The sequence below is a fragment of the Phascolarctos cinereus genome, unplaced genomic scaffold (assembly GCF_003287225.1).
Source record: "Phascolarctos cinereus isolate Bilbo 61053 unplaced genomic scaffold, phaCin_HiC Scaffold_2;HRSCAF=192, whole genome shotgun sequence".
NCBI lineage: Eukaryota > Metazoa > Chordata > Mammalia > Diprotodontia > Phascolarctidae > Phascolarctos > Phascolarctos cinereus.
In genome coordinates, this window is record NW_027555625.1 from 314,579,558 (window position 1) to 314,598,646 (window position 19,089).

The 19,089-nt window shown below is 43.0% G+C and overlaps 1 protein-coding gene across 1 annotated transcript in view; it reads left to right on the forward strand.

Moving 5' to 3' along the window:
* Positions 1-19,089, forward strand: part of TM9SF4 (transmembrane 9 superfamily member 4) — a 68,840-nt gene that overhangs the window by 37,155 nt on the left and 12,596 nt on the right. The window contains 13 exon segments of the mRNA XM_020990722.2: positions 21-137; positions 1,987-2,086; positions 8,744-8,912; positions 9,051-9,180; positions 10,883-11,006; positions 12,274-12,315; positions 12,318-12,391; positions 12,493-12,604; positions 13,267-13,337; positions 13,505-13,637; positions 14,261-14,342; positions 14,450-14,525; positions 15,529-15,612. Of these exon segments, the coding sequence (XP_020846381.1) occupies positions 21-137; positions 1,987-2,086; positions 8,744-8,912; positions 9,051-9,180; positions 10,883-11,006; positions 12,274-12,315; positions 12,318-12,391; positions 12,493-12,604; positions 13,267-13,337; positions 13,505-13,637; positions 14,261-14,342; positions 14,450-14,525; positions 15,529-15,612 (1,314 nt within the window).

A 19,089-nucleotide genomic window follows, 5' to 3' on the forward strand; every position in this document is an offset into this window, starting at 1 on the left:
ATCTTTCTTCCTCCTGGCAGGGCTGGTTGCTGCCGCAGGTGCTTGGACTTCTCTCTCTTGTTTGTGGAACAAGTTCCTTTTATGTCCCTGGAGTTGCACCAATCAACTTCCACCAGAATGACCCTGTAGAAATCAAGGTAAGTGTAAGCTGTGCTTTCAGAGAGAGAGAAAAGGAACAGGTGGGACACAGAGTCCTTGGGTTCACAGAAGACTTCTTTATTCTTAGATGGGAGAAGAGAGTGCTAGATGGCTCCTTATTTCTCTAGTATTTGGCCTTTTGGACCAAATAAATGGCTATCCTGACCTCTTTATGTATCCAGATGTTAAGATATTAACTAGGTCTGGAGCTCTTTAATGCAGTTTAACTCATTTTAGTTTTTGTGCGGGAGGATTTTTTTTGCTTTTGTTTTTGAATTCCTGGTGTTATGGTTTAGTCACAGGTGAGTATAACTCCTGCTGCTGCTACTGTACCATCTAAACCCCCTCTTTGTTTCAGTTTTGCCCCCAAATGTGGCTGTAGGAGAGTAGCTTTATCTAATAGATAAAAAAGAGATCTTGGATCTTTATTAAGTATTGAGTACATTTACTCATTACGTACATAATATTCTAACATTCCCTCCACAAAAGCACTCCCTCATCATTACAGGAAAGTGACCCTGCGTTCTTTCAAGGTACACCTAGTGGAGGGTAAGCCCTGGTACTTCCACACTAACACAGCTTCGAGTCCCCCTCCTACTTTCCCTATTACTTTAAAGGGCAATACCTCAGACTTGCAACCTAGAAGTCATTCTGGATTCCTCACTGTCTCTTACCCTCACTCCACATCCAAGCTATTACCAAAGCCTGTCAGTTTCATCTTTGCAAATTCTGGAACACATCCCCATCTTTCCCCTGACACCGCCACCACTCTAATGCATGCCCTCATCACCTCACATCTTAATTATTTAAATAGCCTGCTGGTGGGTCTGCCTGCTTCAGGTCTCTCCCCTCTCCAATCCATTTCCCATTCAGCCACTAAAGTGATTTTCCTAAAATGCATGTCAATTCATATCATTTCCCCTACTCAGTAAACTTTAGTGGCTTGCTGTTGCCTCCAGAAGCAAATGCACAATGTTCTGTTTGGCATTCAAAGTCCTTCATATCCTAGCCCCCTCCTACCTTCCAACAGGTACTCTTACTCTCCAACAGGTACTCTTCAATCCAGTGACACTCACCTCATCTGTTCCATGAACAAGACATTCCATCTGTTGGCTCTGGGCATTCTCTTTGGCTGTCCCTCATGCTTGGCATACTCTCCCTCCTCCACTCTTACTACTGACCTCCTTAGCTTCCTTTAAGTCCCAATTAAAATCCCACCTCCTACCTTTCCCAGCTTCTCTTATTTCCAGTGTCTTCCCTCTGTTATTTCTTATTTATCGTGTATATAACTTGCTTTGTATGTATTTGTTTGCATGTTGTCTACCCCATTCAATCCAGTGCTCCTTTAGGGTAGGGACTATCTTTTGCCTCTTTTTGTATCTCCAGTGCTTAGACACACTGACACATAGGAGGCATTTAATAAGTGTTTATTGCATTGAATTGAGTAAAAGCCAAGGGAAAAGAACCTGTTTAGCTAAATGCAGAGAGGTTTCATCCCCCAAGTGTTGGCCACTAAGTGATAATTTTGGGGGGGGGGGGAGGGCTTGTCATAGCAACTCATGAAACCATATACTAAGATATCAGAGATTACAATCTGCTTCCAGCTGAGGACAATGTAGGTCTTTTGAAGGACTAAAATCAGAACCTCATAAAAAGCTAAATAATTCACATTTGATTTTTGTAATCTGGATATTTGTTATTATTCATTCTCCCATTGGAAAAGTTTAGTTGAGAATGTGTCACGGGTTAGGAAGTATTAAAAATTCTTTATCTAGGAAGAAGAGTATAGCAAATCCTATTGGTTTGCCTGATCTGAATATAATGCCCTCTCTCTTTTCTTCCCTCCAGGCTGTGAAGCTGACCAGTTCTCGAACTCAGCTGCCCTATGAATATTACTCACTGCCCTTCTGCCAGCCCAAGAAGATAACATATAAGGCAGAGAATCTTGGTAAGCCCTTGTTTCCTCCTGACAACCTACCCCAATGAGGCATTAGTGTCCCTTTCTCTCAAGTCTTTTCTCTTTGGCTATTTCTGGGTCTCTCAGTCAGATGCTGGTCCTCAGGCCGAAAGAATAATTATCCCTAAATCTAACAGTGAGTAGAGTTGGGACCAGAAGTAGTATAAAGTACCTCTGCATGTATCTTGTATCTACTCCTGTCCCAGTAAAAGTTTGCATATTGATCAATGAATAGGCAGCTTCCTGCAGCTGTTTTAAATATCTTCCTTACTAACTGTCTGTTCCTTCCCCTCTCCAGAAGGAGTAAAATGAAGGGAAAGTGGAGACGGGACCTCATGAGCTAAAAAGAATTTGTCTTTTGTAATCTCCCATTTCTTTGTTTCTAACCCCCTACCTCTTCCACCTCCTACTGCTTTATGAATCAACTCGCCTGGACCCCAGTGTCCTCCCGTTATCCTGTGGATGGACAAAACCCCTACGCTTCCCAAACCTATCCTTTTCCAAAGTGCCCCACATTCCAACATTACCTCTGGCTTCTCTGTTCCCTCCCCTTAACAGAAGATTTACTTTGCCTCCTACTTTACTAAGAAGATTGAGGCCATCCAGTGTGAATGTCTTTAACTTTATCTATCCTTCTTATCATCACAGTGTCCTTGCCTATCCTACCTCCTTTCTTCTTCCTCATTAAAGCCGCCCTTTCCACATGTACTCCTCTATCTCATGTTCTCTGTGATCTATCTCCCTTTCTCATTCACCTTCAGTCTTTTTCTCATCTCCTTCCTCTGAGCCTATAAACATGTTCAGAGCTCTCTTTCATAAAATAAACTTTCCCTTCACCCCTGCCATCTATTTCACTTTTTTCCTCCACCTCACTGCCAAACTCTTACGTTAGTCTGCACGCACTTTTGCCTCTTTCTTGCCAACCACTCCTAAATCCTCTGCAGTTCGTCATGTGTCCCCACTACTGTACTGAAGTTGTTCTCTCCAAGGCATTAAGGACCTCCTTACCATCAAATTAAATGGCTTTTTTTTGTCTTCACCCTCTTTAAAATGTGGATATGTCCCAAGGTTCTCTCCAAGGTCTTCTCTCTACATTCTTTCCTTTGTTGATCTTATATATTACTATAGTTTCAGTGATTACTTCTTTGCAAATTACTCTTAAATCTTTATCTCAGGCCCCCTACCTTTGCTAGAACTTCAGTTCCATATTTCTGGCCTCCTTTTAGCTATCTCCACAGGCTGAAGGCATAATTATCCTAAAATATGGGTGAACTGCTATGCCTTCAAACTCAATATGTTTAAAACCAAACCCAAGACATTATATATTTATTAAGCAATTGCCATGAGCCAGAGACAATGCTAAGCACTGGGGATACAAATACAAGCAAAAAGAAAGACAATCCTTGCTCTAGGAGTTTACATTCTAATGGAGGAAGACAAAACACAAAAAGGAGCTAGAGTGGGGATTAGCAGGGGAAGGTGTTTATGGCATTAAAATCCAGAAATTCAGGAGCTGAGCCAACCGGGGGGGAAAAAAAAAGGTTGATTGGCCTGGGCCCCTCCACAAAATGGAGGCCCAAGGAGGAACTCACCAATGGGAAAAGGATACTTCTGGATGGGAAGGCTACAGGAGCTGAGCTGATGGTTATTCTAGGATGAAGAGGCCTCAGGTGAGGAGGGAAGTTCCTGGGTGAGAATGCAGCTCTTGAGGCATGGTGTTGAAGTCCAGAGATTCAGAAGCATAGTCAGGAGGGGAACTTATCAGCTCTTCTCCAAATCGGCTTCTCCTCACCAAGTTCTCTCCTTCTCTTTTAATTGCACCACCATTCTCACAGTTCATCTAGGCTAGGGACCTTAGAGTTACTTCTGACTCTTCTACATTTCCCTGTCTCATTCAGCTAATCATTTCCCCAAGTCCTACATTTACCATACTTCTACCTCTGCCAAGTTATTATCTCTACAATATCTCATCCAGAAACTACTACCCTTCTCTCTCTCCCATAACTGTCCTAGTCCAGGGTCTCATTTCTTCTTGCCTGGGCAATTTCAAAAGCCTCTTACCTGTTCTCTTGCTTCTCCAATCCATCCTGCTCAAGTAATCTTCATAAGTAACTGCCGTGATTATGTCACGTTTCTTTTAAAAAACTTTTAGTTTCTCCCCATTACCTGCTAACCTGTCACTCCCCTGGACAGGCATACTAATTCACTACTGACAAATCTGTGAACTGGTTTTTTTTTGGGGGGGGGCGGTGTTGTATTTTGGAATTGTAAGAAAAGTTCGGCTCCAGTCTACCTATCTAGCCACCTATTTTGTGAGCCAATCAGACTGAACTACTCTCTCTCCCATCTCTGCAAAAGGCCCTTTTTATCTCATTTTTTGCTCCTTCCATAACCATGCTTGGAATATCTCCTCCTTTACTTCCCTTGAGGCTCCACTCAGATATTATCTCCTGCCCAAAGCTCTCCTCTCCCGTTCTCTCCCCTCCATGGATATCATCTACACTTGCTGGAGAAGATTCTTTGTTTAGGTACTTCCCAGGCTTTCTTGATGCTGTGACATTCAGCCTTCCTCAGAGGAGTACTTGTTATCTCTTCCTTTTGTGCCACCTCTACTCCCCCATTAGAACGTGAGCTCCTTTGAGGGCAGTGATTATATAATTTTTATTTTTTTAATGATAATAACTGACATATAATACTTTAAGATTTGTAGAATGTTTCGCATGTGTTATCTCATTTGAGCCTTACAGCAACTCTGTGAGGTAGGTCCTGTAGGTATTATGACCCTCATTTTACAAATGAGAAAGTTGAGGTTTAAAGAAGTTAAGTGACTCATAGTCACCAGGCTAAAAAAGTGTTCGAGGTCAGACTTGAACTTAGGACTTCCTAAGTTCAAGACTAGTACTATATCCACTAGAATCTAGTAGATTATGTCACTTTTCTAGTGACTACACCCTGCTACCTCCCTTACTTTACTCTTCGTGTCCCCCATTCTGGGCATAATGCCTTCTACCTAGTAAGCACCTGATAGACATTTGTTGAGTTGAGTTGAACTTAGAAAGAGGTTTTGAATGGCAGCTAAAAGGTTCTGTCTGGGGTCACATTGGGTTTAATGTTTTTTGTCTGTAATTTGCATGAAGACATAAAATCAGTGATGATGAATTGGCAGCTGAGACAAAGCTAGTATGTTTTGATGACAAAATTGAGATTCAGAAAAGACTCCAAGTTAGATCAATAAACTGAACCTAATAAGATAAAATTTAACAGGGATAAATGTTATTTAGAGTTTGAAAAGCATAAGATAAATATGACTTAACACCAGTTCCCATAAAAAAAGAATCTGGGCATTTTGGCTGACTGCAGTGGACCAACAATGTGGTATACTATCCATAAAGAGAGAGGTGATGGTCTTACTGTACCCTGCCCTGGTCACATCACATCTGAAGTATTGCATTCATCCCTGGACCACATTTTAAGAGGGATCTTGACATAGGGAAGATTTCCCAAGAAGGGGAGGTAGGACTCTATAAACTGTGTCATAAGATGAATGAAGGAACTATGGAAGAGAGGACTAAGGAGGATATGATAGTAGTCTGCACGTATTTGAAGGGCTGCTGTAGGGAATAGGGATTAGTCATATTCTGTGTGGGTCCAACAGACAATGAGAGCCTTTGGGTGGAAGAGGAAGGCAGATTTGGACTAATCTCATGGTAAATTCCAAATAAATAAACAATTTAAACATAAAGAGGAATGTCTGAAGAAAAATAGAGTAGGACAAAGGGCCCTGTCTTTCACAGTTATGGTTAGAGGGGAAATGCATAACCAGACTAAGGATTGGTGAGATTATAAAAGTCAAAATGGATCATTTCAAGTACATTTGTTGGGTAAATAAAAGTACAACAACAAGAAGAAAAAAACGTATTTTTCATTCAACATTTTTTATAAATGTCAGACATCCAGAATCGATGTGGAATTGACAGAAATCTCTGAGAGTCCATTCCTGAGTATGTGTATGTGTTCAGAGCTTATGAATAAAGTTTTCAAGAGAAGAAGTACACACTATCAACAATTACATTTTAAAATATCCAAAATCATTAGCAATAAGAGAAATAAAAATTAAAACATCCCTGAGGTGTCCCCCAGACCCATCACACTGGCAAAGATAGTAAAAGATGGATGGTAAAAGAGAAATAGTCAGTGTTGGATAGGTGGATCTGTTAATTCATCCAGTTGTTCCTGTTAACAGTTTGGGATTGTGAGAAAAGTTACTAAGCTCTTCATACCCTTTGACCTATCAGTCTTACAGTTATTGTATCATTTTAGTAATATCCAACTCTTTGTGACCCTATTTGGGGTTTTCTTGGTAAGGATACTGGAGTGGTTTGCCATTTCCTTCTCCAACTTATTTTACAGGTGAAGAAACTGAGGCAAACAAGATTAAGTGATTTGCCCAGGGTCATGCAGTTAATAAGTGTCTGAAACCAAATTTGGACTCCGGAAGATAAGTCTTCCTGACTCCAGGCCCAGTACTCATCCATTTTGCCACCAAGCTGCCCTGTCAGTCTTACTACTGTCATATCCCACAAAAGTTGATGATTCCTATATGTATCATAGTATTTCCAGCAGAACTCCTTATGGGAACAAAACACTGGAAACAAAGTAGGCCCCTGTTGATTAAGAGAATAATGGACTATTATTGTGTCATGAGCACAATATTTGGAGACCTCAGAAAAATGTGGGAAGGCTCATATAAACTGATACGGAATGATGAAAGCAGGATCCAAAAAACATAATGACTGCAGCAATGCAAGTGAAGATCTAAAACTAAAAGGCAGCAGATATCATGTCCAGTAATGTGGCCAGTGTTGAAATAGTTAACTCTTACAAGTAGAAAGTTACATGTGTTGTCAGTTGTTATGGCTGTTAGGGGATTTTTGCCAGAAATGTACATGGGGGACGTTTATTGGGAACTGGTTAATGTGTCATAATAAACTGTTGACCAATCACAGTGCATTGAGCTAGTAATAGTGTTATTTGACTAATTCACACTAAGGTGGGGATTGCCTCCCTTTTAGCATCTGCTGGGGTTTACTTGTTAACTCAAATGAATCTCTTAAGTGGTGGAATTTTAAGTAGTCTATCTGTTTGACTTGGGAGAAAGGAGGGTCATTTGTTGTCTCCTGTTTCCTCCTCTAGCTGGGAGGAGGGGAAGAGCAAAGGAGCTGAGTACAATAGAATCAGGTTCTGTAACTCTGGAGGACTGAAGCCTCCTGGCCTCCTTAATTTTCAAGCAGGGAGCACCCATGACCTGGTGTTTCTGGAGCCTTTGGCCACCAGGGACTACCGCTTCTAGGTATTGGGATCTAAGATGGGACAAACACTGGAGTTTTAGGGACAGCTACACATGTTTAGCGTAGGCCAGCACCCAACAGGATTGACTGAAAGATACCAAAGGGGTGTCTTCAGCCTCAAGCTCAGGAGGTAAAATGGAGCAGTAGTTTCCCCTGCTTAATTTTTTTCCTGACTTGCATTGGCAAGGAAAAGGCTGAGGGTCCTAAATTCTCCTGTCCTCTCTTATTTCCAGAGTTTCCTATTAACTCTTTCCCTTCTGCCACAGAGTAGGAAAACCTGCATATGAGTCTTCCTGATTTATGTCTCCAGGCATCTTGTGACAGACCCCAGAGAAGCTTTTTGCTCTGTCCTGTTCCTCTGCTTCTTTTTCCCCAGATGTTTAAGAAATGCTTGGGACAGCTAGGTGGCGCAGTGGATAGAGCACTGGTCCTGGAGTCAGGAGGACCTGAGTTCAAATCCAGCCTCAGACACATGATATTTCCTAGCTGTGTGACTCTGGGCAAGTCAGTTAACCCCAATCTCCTCATCAAAAAAAAAGAAAGAAAGAAAGAAATGCTTGCTTTGGGTACGCAAAAGTCATACTAAATGACAGTGGACTGTTTACCATGTATGTAATTGTTATGGAACCAATTGACTGCTGAGTAGGTTGTGGAAGATTGATGTGTCCACTTGTGAGTTATCTTTTCCATTATGAAACACATTTTGTATTATGACCATCATTAAATATGCTAAAATTAATTTTGTTATTTTTGTTTAATTAGAATAATAAATTCTATTCTGTACACTCAGTCTTCATGGTTTATTATTGCTCATGTAGCATAATCATCCGCACACAACAGAAAAAAAGTGATAAAGAGCAGTGGACAGGACTGCTCTGTCAAAGAGACAGAGTGCTCCAGTTTATTCTTGTTCTTGTTTTAGGTGGATTTTCTGTGTTTCAAAAATGTCTTGCTAAACTTCTCTCACTTTCTCCCTATCTTCTTCCCTCCTTAAAGCAAGAAACTTAAGCAAATAATAGGAAAAAGTACTGGACCTGTCCTTATATCAGCTGCATAACTTTGGCAAATGACTGTGTGCCTCAGTTTCTTCATCTGTAAAATAGAGATAATGCTTGTTCTTGCCTGGATTGTTGTGAGCATCAGATGAAATAATGTCTCTATAAAACATTATATGCTATCTGTTATCTGTTATTACAAATTCACCATGTCCCTCAGGGATAGAGAAGAGCTGAGCTTCTGCTGAGATCAGGCAGATGCTCTATGATGGACTGCTTCTCTCTGTGTCTCTTTCTTGTGGCAGGAGAGGTGCTCAGAGGGGATCGGATTGTGAACACCCCTTTCCAGGTATTAATGAACAGCGAGAAGAAATGTGAAGTTCTGTGTTACCAGCCCCGAAAGCCTGTGGTGCTGACAGTTGAGCAGAGCAAACTTGTGGCTGAACGCATCAGTGAGGATTATTATGTCCACCTGTGAGTGGCTCGCCTCTTCCTTTTCCTCCTCCTCCTCCTCCTTTTCTTCTTCTTCTTCCTCTTCCTTTATGTCCCAGAGAGGGCTGCTTTCCAGTTGGGGCAGACCTGCAGGGACTGACTGGGGATTTGCCATTTCAGCATTGCAGATAACTTACCTGTGGCCACTCGGCTGGAGCTGTACTCAAACCGGGATGATGAAGGCAAGAAGAAAGAGAAGGAAGTGCAGTTTGAACATGGCTACAGGCTAGGCTTCGCGGATGCCTCGAAGGTAAACATGTTCCAGGTGCTCGGCAATCTCTTGTCCACAGCTTATATTCATAGAATGCCAGATAGGGATCAGGAGAGTTGATGTTAAAGCCTAAATTCACAGCACAGGAAATTGGTGAAGAACCATTTAAACACAGAATGGTAGGGCAGGAAGAAGGGACCATCTAGTCCAATGCTTCCATTTTGTAGGAGAGGAAACTGAGTATCAGAGACAGGGAGTGATTTGCCTGGGTTCCATATACCTAGTAAATGGTGAAGCCAGGGCTCAAAGCCAGGTCTTCTGGCTCACAGCCCAACCATACCAGCTACACCATAACCATCCAACCTAAATATTGAACTATTACAACCAGGCAGTCACTGATGCTGACCTACTGAAAGTCTGCTCTGTACGGGATACTCTGATAGGGGCCTAAGGAGATCATTCATCAAGGACCTGTCAGTCTAGCAAAGAAAGGGACAAGACTGAAGAGAAAGTTCACAAGTCAGAATGGGAAAGGGCCAATTGAATCACGTCAACTGTCAGTACTGTAAGAGTTCAGACAAAGGGGAGAGGGAAAATATGGTTATTGACCCATCAGATTTCATGGAGGAGGCAGCATCTGCCTTGGGATTTAAAAGAGGGGTCAGAATTCAACAGGACACTGAGGCTGTAGCACGAGTCAGGTTGAAGAGGTGGGAGAGTGCAGGCTATAGTCCAGGGATAGGTTGTGGATTGGATTGGGCTGAGCTTGGAAAGGTGAGTAGGAGTCCAGTAACAAGAGAGAAGGAATTCCAGGAAGGGAAGGTGATTCTGTTTGGGCATGGCAAAGCAGATCCATCTAGCTGGAATTCAGGTAGGAGAAGGATAAGGGAAAGTTTGGAGAGAGAGGCAGGGGGACGTTATGGAAGTCCCTAAAAGCTGGGTGAAGGACTTCAGAATTTTTCCAGAAGGAGTAGGAACCATTGCAGGTTTTTGAGAAGAAAGAGATGTGATCCAGGAGGCATTTTAGGAAAGGCCTTATAGCTGGGCAGAGTGGACTGAAGGATGGGGAGGGCTTGGAGGCAGGCAGATCAATTAAGGGATTTTTGTTTTTGTCTTCTAACTGGTCATCTGCCTGCGGTCTTCTCAGCATGTGATAACTTCTGTAGGCATTGCTCAGTTGACTCTCCATACAAGGATCCATGCTTTCCTCAGGGTGGGAACTTCTTTCAGAATGAAGATCACAACCTCAGGAGGCGATGAGCCTCCCTGAATTCTGATAGCTAGGCTGTACCTGGAGTGATCAACGCATGGTGTTTTGCTGAGCCTGTACACAATGCCTTTTTCACTTGGTAGGACTTCCCAGTGACTGTGCTCCCCCCAGTGCACTGCTTTCTAGAATCCTGGGTCATTCCTGCCCTCCCCAAGAGAAGGATGTTAGTGGATGCTATAGATAGGAATGGGGACTGGACCTGGGATTTCACTGGGATGGTGAACTCCCAGGTGAGGAAACTTCCTCTACCAATGCAAGTCAGCACCCTCTATGTAATTTATCATCTTAGAGAGCTGTCTAAAACACTGAGAGATTAAGTGATTTGTCCAAGGTCAAAAAGCAAGTATGTACAAGAGGCAAGGCTTGAACCAGGCCTTCTTGGCTTCGAGGCCAACTGTAACCACTGCTCCATGCTGCCATTCATCTAGCCGTTGATATGTATATTTATTTTTCCTTTCCTTTCTATTTCAGATCTATCTACATAATCATCTTTCCTTCATCCTTTACTATCACAGAGAGGATGTAGAAGAAGATCAGGAGCACAATTATCGCGTCGTCCGCTTTGAGGTGATTCCCCAGAGCATCAGACTGGAGGGTGAGTGGGGGGCCATGGTCAGAGGGGAAGGACTAGGCTGAGATTCCACAGCCAGAGTACTTCTAGCTGCAGAGATAGGTAAGAGCTTGAGCTCTGGTTTCATCCATAAAACTGAGAGAGGCTGGATCCTGTTCAAAGAACATCTGCTTCTTAGAAGTTTGCCTCGTAGGCCAAAGGGATCTAAAGCAGAAGCCATGTCTGATTACTCCCAAGTCCAGTGCCCTTTCCCACTGTACCATGTTATCTGCTAAGTGAACCTAGAGAGTGAGAGGGGCACCCCACATTGAATTATCAGACTCCAGTTTTAAATCTTGACCCTGGGCACCTCTGAGCCTCAGTGTCCTCTGCTGTAAAATAAGGATAATATGACATGCCTTGCCCTTTCACAGAGTTGTTATGAGGATCAAATGAGGTGATGTATATAAAGTGCTACAAAACTATGAGGAGTTTAGTATTTATATTAATTATATTTGGATTGCTATCTCTTATGGGAGGTGCCTGGATCTCCTTAGGAATACACTCAAAATCTCAGGGTGGTTGACTTCTTCAGGAAGCTAATCTTGTCCCTTTTACTTTGATTTTTATTAGCTTCCATTTCAGGGGCTCCTTTCTTCACCTCCATTCTGGGAGGCATGTCACATTTGGACCCTGTAGCTTCCTACAGAGTGTAATGTACTATAAGGAGTCCTTGACTTGGGAGTCAGGAAACCTGGGTTCAAATCTCAGCTCAAATGCTCTCTAGCTTTGGGACCTTGGAAGGTCATTTCTTCTCTGTGAGTCTCAGTTTCCTTATGTGTAAGATGGGAGATAGTAATTATTGCAGTACTACCTCTCAGGGTGGCTATGAGGATAGTGTTTTGTAAACCTTAAAGTGCTCTTATGCCCTGACTACATATTATGTCAGGTGTGTCAGGGCTTAGCTAAGTTGTCCTGCTGGAATTGTGAGTTTAGTCCTCTTTCTAAAAATCTCCATACTCCTTCAGTCAGCCTCTCATGGTGTTTTCTGTCTCATGCAAGCCAACCTGCTGTTCTCCCAGCTGTGGAATCCTTTGGGGAGATGAGTGAACTTAGCCTTCTCCTTTAGCTAGCAAATTGGGTATTCCTCCTAACTCACCAGGCCAAGCTGCTAGAGTCCAGGACTCCAGGTTCACATTTTGAGGGGTAAAAGGTAGGGAGGGAGTGTCAGCATCAGCAAACCAATAGATCAGCCTTTCTTGGAGCTCTTGGGTACCTTGTCAGGGACAGACCAAGTTTGTATCTCCTGCAGACCTCAAGGTGGATGAGAAGAACTCGTGTACCCTGCCTGATGCTGCAGCTCTGCCCCACAAGAAATCGATCCTACCAAGGAGAACCAGCTACTGTTCACCTACTCTGTGCACTGGGAGGTGAGGCAGGAGCTGGGGTCCTCGGGCAGGGAAGAGGATGGTCTTCTTTTTGAGGATTTCCACTGAAAGAGCCTGACACTGCTCTCTATTCCTCCTCCCAGGAGAGTGATATCAAATGGGCCTCCCGCTGGGATACCTATCTGACCATGAGTGACGTGCAGATCCACTGGTTTTCCATCATTAACTCTGTTGTGGTGGTCTTCTTCCTGTCAGGTGAGAGAGATGTCGATTGTGGAGGAGGTCTGTAGATCAGTCCTCTCCCCATTTACAAACGGGAGCAAAAAGAGCAATGCCTGGGAGGTGGGGCCTTTGGAGGGTAAGAGTAACAGCCCACGAGAGTAAAATTGTCCTGTGCCTCCCTTTTATCCATCATATCTGTTGTAGCCTTTTATCACAAGTGGAGAGTAGGTCACCATGTACCCTGTCCTATATGGTGGGAAATTTCTCCAGTTCTGTCTTTAAATATTTAATGGGGTTGTCATGGAAAAGAGCAGTTGCATTTGTTCTGCTTGGTCCCAGAGAGGAGAACAAGCACAAATCTTTAGAAGGTTCTAACTTTCTAGTAATTAGAGCTATCTAAAAGGGGATTGGGCAGCCTCAGGTAGTATAGGGGTTTTTCCCATTACTAGAGCTCTGCAAGCAATAGGTGAGTGACTTCTTGTTGAAGTTGTCAAAGAAGTGATCTCTGTTCTGGTACGGATTGACTAGATATTCTTCTCTGAGGTCTCTTCAAACTGTGGGGGAGTCCCTGATCCCCTACATCTAATAGTCCATCTAAGAGAAGAAGCCCCATCGGTCCTCAGTGAAACATTGACAGTCTGTGGAAAGAGAAGCACATAATGGAGCTGACGGGTCCACCTGTGTGCATCTTTCAGGTATCCTCAGTATGATCATCATCCGGACTCTCCGAAAGGACATTGCCAACTATAACAAGGAGGACGACATTGTATGATGGCCTTGGTGGGGAATGGGAGAGGGTACCTCCTAGCATCAGGGAAGGGAAGAAGGGGTTCAGAAGTGACAGAGCTTGAGCTAAGGAAGTAAGGAACTTTCTTAGGTGGTAATCACTGTAACATAGACTCACAGTACTGCTTCTGTGGATTTTTTATATAGGAAGACACCATGGAGGAATCTGGCTGGAAATTGGTACATGGTGATGTCTTCAGGCCCCCCCAATATCCCATGATTCTCAGCTCCCTGCTAGGCTCTGGAATTCAACTCTTCTGTATGATACTGATTGTCATCTGTGAGTGGTATCTTGTGACTGAAAGGGGAATGGTTGTCCTGATGCTCATGCCATTTCTGTGCCAGGCTATCTTATACAGTGGGTTAGTCACTCTCTTTTGCCAGGGCACTTTAGAGAGTGAGAGTAAGAGCAGGTGCCCAGGGGGTCACCACTTCTTGGCCTTCTAGGTTCCTACCAGGCAAGTGCCATCTTTGAAGAAGCTGTCCACACTGGTCCCACATGTTTCTTTTACTAACCAGTGACCATCATGTATTCTCTCTCTCTCTCTCTCGCTCTCTCTCTCTCTCTCTTTTTCTCTCTCCCTCTCTCTCTCTCTCTCCCTCCCTCTCCCTCTCTCTCCCCTCTCCTCTCTCTGCCCCTCTCCCTCTCCCTCTCCCTCTCCCCTTCCCTACCTGAAGCTTAGGGATCAAGTTTTCCATGATTAGTAAGGATGCAGAAGTAATTGTAGCTAATGCTAAGACCTAGCTAGCATCCATCTTTAGACCTGCTATAAAAAGAGGGTTTTCCCATCTTGGGAAAAGACTGGGTCAGAGTTGTTGTAGTCAGTTAAAACCCTGAGATTACAATAAGCAGGTGTGGAGTATGTTGCTCTGCCTCCTCATTTCTGCCTTCTCCCTCCCCAGTTGTTGCCATGCTGGGAATGCTGTCTCCTTCCAGCCGGGGTGCTCTAATGACCACAGCTTGTTTCCTTTTCATGTTCATGGGGTAGGTTGTGTATTCATTATTTGGGAAGGGTGATTGGGAGGAAATCTTCTTTATGGTCTTTATTTTTCCTTCCCCTAACTAGAGTAATTCCCAGTGTTCTCCCACAGGGTTTTTGGTGGATTTTCAGCTGGCCGTCTATATCGGACCCTGAAGGGTCATCGGTGGAAGAAAGGAGCCTTCTGTGTGAGTAGCTCTCTTTATCCCAACCTTTCCCAGTATTATCTTGGAAGCAGAGATTTTCCTCAGCAGACCTGAATGATTTTTTATTCATTTATCTAGAGCTGTGATAGATATTAGGGGAAAGAGAGATCTGGCAAGAAAGTCTGTTGGGGGTGGGGTTTGAAGAACTGTGACAAGTCAGAAAACAGACAGAGAATCCTGGGAAAGAATTTGGGTCAGTACAGTGGAATAGTTAAGACAGACGGGGCTATAGACATTTGGAGATACTCCTTCCCCTTAATCTTTGCCTTAAAACTTGTTCAAAAGAACAATGAGGATTAATGGCTGAGAGAAAGAGGAGGGAGATGGATTTATTAAATAAAAACAATCCTATTGTCATATGTACTTCAGGGTATTTTTCCCTATCAAATGAGAGCATTATGTAGCCCTTTGTCCCTCTCAGAACTGGTGAGGGAGGGAAAGAAAGTCCAGGCTTTGAACACGTAAGAGAAAAATATACCATCAGTAGAACCTGTTAGAAATGATAACTCAAAGAATGATGTGGCATCTTCTTACAGAGATTGCCTCTGGTCTCAAAAGAACATTAAGCCTTTTGGGAAATGGTGTTGGCTCTTTCAAATTAGCAATTGTGCAGATTCACAAGATGTTAGAACTGGAGCAGTCCATCAAAGCAGCAAAACACCATAGTCATCTGTGATCTGAAAACACGTTAATGTACAACTGCCAGAAGTGCCTTGCCCCTACTTAGAAGGGCTTTAGGCAGTTGGAGGATGTAGCTACCTATGATTAACTTGAGAAATCTGCAGTGCAGTTAAAAACCTGACTTCTGTTTGTGCAGCAGCAATGATCATAGAATGAGGGTCCCTATGGGCTTGTCCCACCTGTTGAGAGAGAATATGCCCCGGACAGATAGACACTCTGCATAAGGAGCTCTCCTTAGGGCAGGGAGATGCTCTTCACATGCCGGCGGCTCCCTCTAGCCAACCTAACTCAATCTTGTCACCAGACGGCGATGCTGTATCCTGGGGTGGTCTTTGGCATCTGCTTTGTGCTGAACTGTTTCATCTGGGGGAAGCATTCATCAGGAGCGGTAAGTGGTCCCTAAGCCTCCAGTCCCTCGGTCTGGTCTTTTGTCCCATGGTTGATTGCTGCTGCTTTTCCATCTGGAATCAATAGAGTCATGTTCCTGGAAGAGTGTGCTCTGTACTAAGTGAGATTTCCTCAGCCATGCCTACTTCTGCCCCACAAGATTGCTCTTAATTGTCGTTTACATAATTTACTTTTAAAAAACAGACTTTCCAAGTTTAGAAGTTTCTTTGAAGTTTCCGCAGGCCGAAAAATAGAGTGGGTAACTTCTTTTTCCTTGGAACTCATGAACAAAGCAGAGACTTATTTGAATGTTATCTATACTGTCTCAAGAAGGGACTTTACTTCAAGCTGCTACCCCCTAACTATATCATCCCTTGTAGAACCCAAAGGATTATTACTACAAGTTCCAGGCCATGGTGCTGGGCCAACCTAGGAAGTCTTGTACCTCTTCTTCCTATGCAAAAGTGCCATGAAGATGACCTTCTCCTTTAAAGGTTCTGGTTAAGGATTCTTAGTTCAGACCAGAAATCTCTTCCTCATTGTCGCAAGGTGCTGGGGAAATTTTCTCTCAGAAGCCAGGAAAGCCTTTTTATAGAAGTTGACGTCAAGAAACAGGACACCTTGAGTCTGTGGTGTAGTGTTTCTGGGTTTGACCTTTTGTTCAGTTCTTACTTCCTCCATTTTTAACTCGGTCTCTTTTTCTTAGCCAGTGCTGACTAGAATGGACGAATTAATGTTTTCCCATATTATACTTGGTGCCATTGTTCTTTCTTCTCTCTTTGGATCCCTTCCTTCCTTGTTCCTTTGCTATTTTCTGCCAAATTATATGTGAAAATCTCCAGGGATGTGCTGTGGTTGCCGTGGTTAACAAGTTTTCATCTCATTAACTGAAGAGCTCATTTTCTCTGGACTTCTGTCCCCTTCCCTGATGGGCCACTGCTGTCGTTAGGTCTGAACTGACTGCCCTCTATCCAGTCTTGCCCAGCTGTGAAACAGCCGAAGAGCCTTCAGGACTAGTTGTTGATGCATGTCTTATTCAAACATAGAATCCTATGACTTCAGAGAGTGTTTAGTCCAGCCTTTTCTTTGAACTAATTTGAACTCCTCTACAAATTCCCAACCACTGATCTTCAGCCTCTCTTTTAAGATCTCCAGCAACAGGGAACTCATCTCATAAAGAAGCCTATTCCGTTTTTCGTATTTTTTTAATTAATTAATTTATTTTTAGTTTTCAACCATCACTTCTATAAGCTTTTGAGTTTTAAATTCTTTCCCCCTTCCTTCTTTCCTCCCTCCTCAAAACGGCGTGCAATCTGATATGGGCTGTACATATACATTCCTATTAAACATATTTTCACCTTAGTGATGTTGTAAAGAAGAATTAGAACCAATAGGAGGAACCACGAGAAAGAGAAAACAAAACAGAAAGGAAAAAAAAAGAGCAAATAGTATGCTTTGATCTGCATTCAAATTCCATAGTTCTTTCTCTGGATGTGGATAGCATTTTTCATCATGAGACTTTTGGAGATGTCTTAGATCCTTGCAATGCTGAGAAGGGCTAAGTCTATCAAAGTTAGTCATCGCACAATGTGGCTATTACTGTGTACAATGTTATGCTGGTTCTGCTCACTTCACTCAACATCAGGCATATAAGTCTTTCCAGGTTTTTCTGAAGTCTGCTTGTTCATCATTTCTTACAGCACAATAGTATTCCATTACATTCATGTAACACAACTTGTTCAGCCATTCCCCAGTTGATGGGCATCCCCTCAATTTCCAATTCTTTGCCGCCACAGAAAGGGCTACTATAAATATTTTTGTACATGTGGGTCCTTTTCCCATTTTTATGATCTCTTTGAGATACAGCCCTAGAAGTGGTATCACTGGGTCAAAGCGTATGCACATTTTTATAGCCCTTTGGGTATAGTTCAAAATTGCTCTCCAGAATGGTTGGATCAGTTCACAACTCCACCAACAATGCATTACTATTCCAATTTTTCCACATCCTCTCCAACATTTATCATTTTCCTGTTTTGTTATGTTAGCCAATCTGATAGATGTGGTACCTCAGATTCATTTTGATTTGCATTTCTCTAATCACTAGTGATTTAGAGCATTTTTCATATGACTGTAAATAGCTTTAATTTCTTCTTCTGAAAACTGCCTGTTCATATCTTTTGACCATTTATCAATTTTGGGAATAAAAGCCTATTTAAAGCTCCATTTGTTACAAAGTTCTTCCATACATTGAGCTGCAATCTCCTTCCCAGTCATTTGTTTTTTCTTTTTTTAAAAATTAGGTCACCCTACCTCACCCAGGCTGAAAGTATTGGGCCTTACTTGTGGACGAGATCCTACTACTGATTGACATGGGAACTTCGACCTGTTCTGTTTCTAACTGAGCTGATTCATCCCTCTTTAAGCAATTAGATGGCCCCCCACTCTTGGAGGCGCACCCTATTGATGCTAGACTTAATGAGGACATAACCTCCTGCAGCTCAGAGCTCCCAAGCTCAAGAGATCCACCAGCTTAAACCTCCCCATGAGCTATGACTACAGGTGTGCCCCACATGCCTAGCCCTAGACATCTCTAAATATTAGGTCTAGTTCTGCCCTTTTGAATCAAACAGATCAAATCTAATTCCCTGCCACATGGTAGCCTTTCAGATACTTAGGAGTTTCTCGTCTGTAAACTAAAAACTCCCAGTTCTTCAGCAAATCCTCCTAGTACATGCTTTCAAAGCCCCTTCACCATCTTGGTTGCTTACTCCTGAGCAACCTTTTTCTCTCTAGTTAATGTACTACTTAAAATGTGGTGCCCAGGCTTAAACACACTACTGCAAATATGGTTTGGCCAGGAGGTAGGGCTGCTACCTCTTGTTTTCAGTGGTCATTCAGTCAGTCAGTAAACACTAAGTGCCTGCTCAGTGCCAGGCGCTGTGCCAAGCACTGAGGAAACAAGAAGAGGCAAAAGACAGTCTCCGCTCTCAACAAGCTCACAGAGTCCAATGGAGTGACAACAGACAAAAACAAGTATACAGACAAACTAATTAAGAGAGGGAAGGCACTAGAATGAAGAGGGAAAGGCTTCCTGTACAAGGTGAGATTTTAGTTGGAACTTAAGGGAATCCAGGGAAGCCAGTAGGTGGAGATGAGGAAGGAGAGCATTCCAGGCAAGGGGCACAACCATAGAAAATTCCTGGAGTCTAGAGATGGAGTGTCTTGTCCACGGAACAGCCAGGAGGCTGATGTTAAAGGACTGCAGAGTATGTGAGCGAAAGTAAGATGTAAGAAGACTGAAAAGGTTATGAAGGGTTTGAACACCATCAGAGGATTTTGTATTAGATTTTGGAGTCAGTAGGGAGTCACTAGAATTTTTAATTAGGTGGGTGACATTGTCAGACCTGCACTTTAGAAAAATCACTTTGGTGGCTGAACGAAGGATAGATTGGAATGGGGAGAGATTTGAGATGGGAAG